Source organism: Cyphomyrmex costatus, unplaced genomic scaffold (genome assembly GCF_001594065.2).
Source record: "Cyphomyrmex costatus isolate MS0001 unplaced genomic scaffold, Ccosl1.0 scaffold127, whole genome shotgun sequence".
NCBI lineage: Eukaryota > Metazoa > Arthropoda > Insecta > Hymenoptera > Formicidae > Cyphomyrmex > Cyphomyrmex costatus.
The window spans coordinates 475,989-485,055 of NW_017275249.1; the positions used below are offsets into that span (position 1 = coordinate 475,989).

Below are 9,067 nucleotides of genomic sequence, written 5' to 3' on the forward strand. Positions count from 1 at the left end.
ATAATAATATTAATCATAATGATTCTTCTTCTTCTTCGAATATTAATGGTCCTGGTCTTAAAAATGATACGATGCATGAGGCGAGACGAAACAGAAACAGAAACTATGAAGTTTGTAGAGCTACAATCAGCTACAACTTACAGCGCCACTAGAATGAGATAGCATGATTTTTTCTCTCTCGCACAATTTCGACGAATAATGGCGGACTTCACGTGTCCAGACTCTTATTAGAGGGTCACTACTTGATATTATTGATATTTGTCGCAAACGTACGAAAATACAGTCGGATTTCACATAAATCCGTAATCTTCTAAATATCAATGTTTTTCTTATTTTTAGAGATAGACTGTACAGTCTTTTACAGTAACGTTAGTATCATTTGATGTCAAAATTAATTTTTGACATACTATGTTAATAAAATATGAAGATACGCTGTTTGATGTTAACAATATTTGACGTCTACGTACGCAAATATTGTTAACATCAGTCGGAATTTTACATAATAAATGCATAATCTTCCATATATGTCAAAATTTGTCCTATTTTTCTTTCAGATCTTGAAAACGTCATATTCAGCCTTTAATGTTTTACAAAAGTAAAGTATAAGTAACCAAAAATGTGTTGAAATATGATAATGATGTAGTTTTTGACATAAATTAGCACCTTTAAATCTTGTAAATTTTGCTTACTTACGTATTTAATTCCGGCCTTATGCCTTATAACAATTAATCAAATATAAGCACACGCAGCAAACACGTACATGTATGCGCGCATATACTAAATACATATATGTATATAATACAAATACATGGAATACATGAAACAATATGTTTTAATGTACAAGCAGAAATCGTTTTAAATCTGGTGTTAAATGAATATAGATAATAATTATGACCTATTTTTGTATGTACGTTATATTTTTTGCATCAGAAGTAATCGACAGATTCCTAACTCACTCTTGGTATGTAAGCGAATGTACGAACAGAGTAAACTAAGAAAATATTTAAACACGTTATGAATTACCTTTTTTATTACATATTATCTTATATCTTTATGTAATATAATAAAACAAATTTTTTCTAAACACACGGACAAAATTTTATATTAAGTTTTAATACAATTTTAAATTACATTTTATTCTTTTTTGTATTTTCGATAAACCATCATAACTTTATAGACTAAATTACAATATACAACATAGTAAAATTTAAAATTAACTTTACCTTTATAATTCCGACATAACTTTTATTATGGTAACACTAACTTTTATCAAATGAAGTAAACCAGTTAATTTTGTTAAACCAGTGCTTGAGCCATATTTTAACATGAAAAGGGATAATTTTTACTATGGCACGCAAAGAAAATATTAGGTATATTTTTACTTATTATATCTTTACAGTATTAACTTTATTCAGCAAATTTTGCCTTTGTAATATAAAAATGTTTATTATGAGAGAATATAAAAATTATATTGCATCATTGTTTAAAAAAATGGCTATAGCATTTAAATTTTATAATTACATGATGGTCTGCAACTACTACCACGTTATAGTAATTTTAAATATAAAATTTTCTTCGTATACATCATGACGATATCTTCAGAATTTTTATTATATTTTTGTTATTTTTTTAAAATTTTTTTTTTCTAGTTGAAATGACAGATCCTGCTCAAAAAAACTGTTGCTCAATTTTTGCCAACATAATATGTACGAGTAGCATAAGAAAAAAAAAAATATATATATATAAATGACTATTATATTCCATAATCTCTTCTCATAGATATATCTGACAACAAGTAAAACAAATTCAATATTAATTATAATTATGTTAAACATGTAGCAAACGAAATGTCAATTTATATTAACAATCGATGAGATTATCAATATTGGTCTCAAACTTATCATTCTATCGTCATATGATTACGGAAGTCATAACTGCTCTCTAAATTGCTGTTAGATGGATATGTATATATGTGTATATGCATGTGTTTTATGTACGTGACTTGGTTAATTGAAATCGATAGTAACAATGAGTCCAACTACTTGGAACGATTTGAAATATAAATCAAGTAATAGAAATCAATATAGAGGCCGTACAAATTGAGGGTGTGAATGAAATAACCTTCTCAGACACATACTTGACTATAGCGTAAAAATAAAATTATAGCTAATAATTAATAAATAAGTAATATTTTTTACAAATAATAGATAAATATTATCGTATAGTTTCGTTTTTCTATTATTATCTGATGAAAGTGGATTAAATCGTTGTAGTAAAATAGAAATCTTATAGTAACTTATTTATTTTGCTCTCTCTCTCTCTAGCATTTTGATGAAATTCATCAATAAATAATTCATTAAGATTTATTCTCGTAATCAATTATATATATATATATGTATATATGTAATCAATTATGTTGTATATAATTGATTACGAGAATAAGTGTATATATATGTATATATGTATATATATACATACCACAGGAAAAAGACATTAAAAATGTAAAAAAAAAAAACGTCAAGTATATCATTATTGTAACAAGAACTTAGCAAAAATTCGTGAAATCTACCGCAAAAAGACATTAAAATGAGAAAACAAAATGTAATAGATAGCCTAATAAGAGGCGCAGAAATTGAAAAAGTATTTTTACCTCAATAACAAATAGAAAATCATAGAGACAATCGAAATGAGCAAGATCTACAGCAACATACTTGACGCGCCCGTTTTGTTCAGTAATATATATATATATGTATATATAATCTGAAGTTTATTATAGTATTATTAGTAGTTATTCGATATAATATTATTGATTTTAATCAAATTGTATTTGATTCTCATGAAAAATGAAATCTGATGTGTATTTAGTAATTTTTAAATTTTTGAGAACAATGCATGACATGTTTACGGATTAGGAAATATCTTTATTACCTCATAGATTTAAAAGCGAGTTATACGCGAAATTGATATCAATATATATTTCTTGTAATATATTTTGAAATTACGGTGTCTACATATAGTATAGTATGTTCTAACTAATATCCTTTTATAAGTAGAATGAATTAGAATGAAAAATATTATATTAATTTTATTAAAATATTTAAAATTTCAACCTAACAATTCTTATTCTATAAGTACAATATAAGTAAATAGTAAATAACTCTTGTATTTTAAAACAATAATAAGAACAAAGAACATGTAAGAGTCGTTAAAATATTTAAAATCATAAATCTAGATGTAAATAAAGATATGAAATAAAATTTCTTATAAAAACAATATATTATAAAAAGGAAGGATATACATATATATTCGATGTGTACACAATTCTTATTCTAAAATTACAATTATGAACAAAACGGGCGCGTCAAGTATGTTGCTGTAGATCTTGCTCATTTCAATTGTCTCTATGATTTTCTACTTGTTATCGAGGTAAAAATACTTTTTCAATTTCTGCGCCTCTTATTAGGCTATCTATTACATTTTGTTTTCTCATTTTAATGTCTTTTTGCGGTAGATTTCACGAATTTTTGCTAAGTTCTTGTTACAATAATGATATACTTGAAGTTTTTTTTTTTTTACATTTTTAATGTCTTTTTCTTGTGGATTTCACGAATTTTTGCTAAGTTCTTGCTAATAATAATATTTCGTATTTATATTTAAAAATTAATAAGAAAGATAATAATTAAAAATAATTAAGCTATTAAAATATTTATCTAAATTGTATATTTAATTTAATATGTGCCAATTACTATTTCGCTTTTCTTTGTTCTTTTCTATGAGAAATATTGGTTTACATACAGCAGCTAGTTATAATCATTCAATTTACTGTTCTTTCATAATAATTAAGATTTAGACTAATAAAAAACAAATGATAATTACACTAATAGAAAACCAATGATAATGATGTAACAATTTATTTATTATCGATATTTATTTATTTATAACTTAATTGTCACTAATATTGTTTATAATTTAATATTTAATAAAAAGAGATTATACGAAAACAAAATTATACACTAATATTTGTTAATTAAGCTAGGAAATTAAAATGACACAACAATTTATTCGCCACCAATATCCATTTGTTTATAATTTAATATTTAATACAAAAAGATTATACGAAAACGTTATTTCAAAACTTAATTAAAATACTAGTTTATAATTTCATATCGTCTAATCTCCATTTATTAAATATTAAGTGATAAACAAATACATATCAGTGACGAATAAATCATTATTGTTTATAATTTCGTTTTTGCATTGATATATTTGCGTGAAAACATTGCATTTTTATTTTACATTCTTTTCGTAATATTATTTTTTTTATTCTTTTTATTATGATTGAGAACATTATAAAATGATTTTATGTAAAGGTATTGTAAAGTACACTTGGTCATTTTTTCTACATTTTTGATGTCTTTTTCAGTGATTTCACAAATTTTTGTTAAGTTCTTATTAATTACAATACACTTTGTATTCATATTAATAAAAGTAATGATTTTTTACATAGAATATAAGTTATTTACATATCGACTAATTTCTATTAACTCATTCATTGCGTTCTCATTCGATTTGTACAATTAGAAAAAGTACAGAAAAGGTGTCGAAAAAATGCAGAAAAGACGTAGAAAAGATGTAAAAAGTTGTAGAAAAAGTGTAAAAAAAAGTGCAGAAAAGATTTACAAACAAAAGTTGTAAAAAGTTGTAGAAAAAGTGTAAAAAAAAAAGTGCAGAAAAGGTGTAGAAAAAGTGTTAAAGAAGTGTAGAGAAAGTGTAGAAAAAAAGTGCAGAAGATATGTAGAAAAGATATATAAAAGGTGTTAGAAGTGTAGATAAAAGGTGTAGTAAAAGGGGACAAGATTTTGCAGTCTAGCGAAGACGACGACGACGACGACGACGTTTCTGAATGACATAAATCGGGCAGAAAAATGCATGCATATATTCATATCTCTGCATCCAGTGCACTTACGGATGTGATTATTATCTCATTTTAATTGTAAAAATCTATATATATCCCCAATATATTCATTTTTTTAAAATACCAATTTGTTTAAACAAAATAATAACTTTTTACTATAAAAGCGTTCTCCTTCCTGTAAAGGATACGCTGTAGCGTCTCTTTCGATCGACACCTTTTCTCATATTGATTTTTTCCTCATATAATTTTTTTTTATTTTTTCCTCATATAATTCCTCATATAATTTTTTTCTCATATACTTGACGGGAGACGCTACCGCGTCTCCTGATATATAACTGCAATAAAGGAATGGAAATACATATACCTTATTATACAAAAAAGAATAGAAGGAAAGAAAGTTATCAATCATGTATCAACGATAAATAATTCCAACGTGTCTTATCATAAAATCACAACAGAAAATTTTTTCTATTCGCGGGAGTGCAAAACAACTATATGTTCCACTATTTATATTTTATTTAAATTAGGAACAATTTTATTTATAATTACTTTATACATATATATATCGTTTTTAGAATTTAAATCAAAATAATATATTATTAAGTGTGTCGGAAAGTTCTGTCCAACGGCGAGTAGCTATAGGTAGAAGTGTCCATGACTCTAAAGTCTAAACCAAGCTTAATTTTTTAGTTTTACCATCTGTCAATAAAATTCAGTATATAAAAGTGTACGTTTGCATCAATAATACTACTTTTTACTGCATCGAAAATGTCGACATTTGAGCCAAATAAGCGTCATTTGCGTGAAATGTTAATCTTTTGCTTCAAATGGAAGAAAATTGCAGCTGAAGTTCATCAAATGCTTGTAGAAGTTTAGAGTGATAGTGATCCTTCCGATGAAACATGCACAGATAATGGTTTCGACGCTTTCAAAGTGATGATTTTGATGTGGAGAACAAAAAGCGTTCAGGACGGCCAAAAGCATTTGAAGACGAAGAATTGCAGGCATTGGTGGAGGAAGGCCAATGTCAAACGCAAAAACAACTTGCAGAAACATTAAATTGTGCTCGAACTGTTATTTCCGATCATTTGAAAGCCTTGGGAAAGATCTAAAAGGAAGGAAAATGGATCCCAAATGAACTGAAGCTAAGAGACATTGAAAGGCGAAAAACCACTTGCGAAATTCTGCTTGCTAGACAACAAAGACAGGGATTTTTGCACCGAATTGTGACTGGTGATGAAAAGTGAATCTATTTCGATAACCCTAAACGCCGAAAAACCATTTGCGATCCAGGCCAACCATCGACATGGACGCCAAAACGGAATATCCACGGAAAGAAGGCAATGCTCTGTATTTGATGGGATCAGAAGGGTGTACCGTGAGCTGTTGAAATCTGCTCAAACAGTTACAGGGGATCTCTACCGAGAACAAATTATCTATTTGAGCTGAGCATTGCATGAAAAACGACCAGAATATGAAACGAGACAACATAAAGTGATCTTGCTTCATGACAACGCTCGACCTTAACAAAACTCGTTAAGGAAACGTTAGAAGCACTTTGCTGGGAAGTGCTACCCATGCGGCTTATTCATCAGACTGTGCCCCTTCCAACTACCACTTGTTTCGGTCGATGGCACACGCACTTGCAGAGAAACACTTTAACTCTTATGAAAGCGTCGAAAAATGAGTCTCTAACTGAATAGCCTTTAAAGAAGAATCGTTCTTTCGCCGTGGGATCCACTTATTACCAGAAAGTTGGGAAAAAGTTATATCTAACATATAGTGTTCCACTAAGACAAGATTTCTTGTCTTGAAGAACATTTCTTGTTTTGTCCTGATTTTCAAGATAAGAAATTACGTTTTTCTTATCTTGAACATTTCTTGACACTGCATTTCTTGTCTTGATCTCAAGAAACTTGAATTTCTTGAAATTTTTTCTTTTTTAAATAAGGCCTAAAAAACAATTAAACATAAAACATAAAAACAAACATAAAACAGAAAAACAAAAAACATAAAACAAAACATAAAATATTAAGGGGATCCTAAAGAAAATTAATCATATTGGAAATAGCACTTACACACACAGACGATTATGTGTCATTAACACATCACTACATGAATACCTTACTCACGCACGCCATACATATACGTAGATTTTTGTATCGTAATTATGTTTTAATTAGACATCTAAATCTAATTTTAAGAATTCCACGCTGTTTCTTCATGGAAACTACATGCCCGCGGACTACTATTTCTTAAGTACAGATTGCGCAACTTTTATATAAAACAAATGTTGTTACGACGTGCAACGACGTGACTGTTTTGGAGCGCCATATTAGACTAAAAAATGGTAAAGAAGAATTCAATTTTGAAATTTTTTATCGTTTTCAGCATAGATTCTACCTCACAGGCACATATTAATGCGTATACTTTAATTCTGTGAAAGGATTGCCGAATCTGTGAATGACAAAAAAAGTATTTACTATATAAAAATTATACGATTTAGTCGTAATACAGATTACTTTAGGATCCCCTTATACATAAAAAATTTGAAGAAATTTCTTGACTTCTTGTCAAGAAATCTTGGTCTTGATAACACATTACTTGGTTTTGACTTGAAATTATTTTCTTCTTCTTGTTTTGGTCTTGTCTTGATTCAAGACAAAACCAAGACAAGATTTCTTGAACTTCTTGATCTTGGTGAAACACTACTAACATATGGACAATACTTTGATTGATGTACGTTTTCATTTTGTTTCTTAAATAAAGTCATACTTTTTGCATAAAAATGGACGGAACTTTCCGACACACCTAATATACACATTAAAAATGGTAAACATGTAATTAGGGAAGCTACCCCCAATGATCTTGACATATGTTGTCAAGGTTATGATCCAGAGTGATTTACCCTCAAATTTTCTTAAAGAAATTTTAACTGTCGGACGTTACTAATTAAAAAATTATGAACAAAAAAATTTTAAGAAATAATGTCTTGTTTCTGCTATATAACACAAGGATCGTACGACTTTAATGATTGTACTGTATATGGGTTTCGACTTTTCACGCGAAGCTACTATTACGCCACCTCCCCACAGCTAAAGGGGCGCAGGGCTTCCATGGTTGTATTGTTGCACAACAGAGACAGAAAATTATATGTAATAAATATAATTTTCTTAAGTTTCTTAATTTTTTTAAGTTTAATTTGGAAATTAATTTGAGCGAATATTAATTTAATTTAATTTGTTGTACGCTGGTCTAACAATGCGCAGGAAAAATAATTAAGGGGATGTTATTTCAAATTATTAGAGTTGCGTTTTAAAGACCGACTGTGTTCGGTGCGCGATTTGGGGGAATTTTTCAACGTATATTACTTAAAAATATTGCGAAGAATATTACTACGTCGACTCGCCATCAGAGGTCTATGGATATTCGTAAAGTTTCTCGCAAGTGCTGAAATACGCGCATATCTGTATATATAGAATCTCGATTTAAGAATTAAAACAGGCGTCTAAGGTAGGCTCCCACTACATTACCTTACTGATGAGTCCAGTAGTGGAAGCCGGGACGAAACGCCAACTTGTGATATTCTTCGCAATATACTAAATTAATTTTAAGAATTCGGTTGCGGCTGTGGAGGACTCTGTGAAGTCGAAACTGTCCGTATATACCGATATTATTATTATAATAAGGTTATATATATTTCTAACAACTAGTATAAGTTCAATTTGTTCTTGATCTGGGAGGTATATTAAGTTTAATTTGGTAATAAATATATTTGCAAAGAAATTTAATTGTAATGTAATGGATACATGGAACTCATAATATTGAAAAAAGCATGAATTCAACCTGAATCATGGAAGGAAAGGGGTTGAGTCGCTTCGCGTAGAAAATCGAAATCTATGTGCAACAGAACAGTTATCGAAGGGTGCGATCCACTAGACACTTCAAACGCTCCAGACGCTATTGCTACAAATATTTCCGATAGAGTGATCCGTTAACGCTACTAACGTTGCCAATACTACACAAGTGGATCAATCGTGAAGTGTTGGAAGCGTTATTATTGAACATAACCTGCTAAAAAATCTCGTAACCATCGTATTCCTAGGCTGCGGAAGACATAATTCATGTTAATATGGAGACGAACGTGGCATT

General features: G+C 28.9%; 1 protein-coding gene across 1 annotated transcript in view; it reads left to right on the plus strand.

Annotated features, from left to right (window-relative positions):
• LOC108782427 (uncharacterized) overlaps nt 1-6,027 on the plus strand; it is a 109,430-nt gene extending 103,403 nt beyond the window's left edge. The window contains 1 exon segment of the mRNA XM_018550706.1: nt 5,850-6,027. Coding sequence (XP_018406208.1) covers nt 5,850-6,027 — 178 coding nt within the window.
• Nucleotides 6,028-9,067: the final 3,040 nt, after the last annotated feature.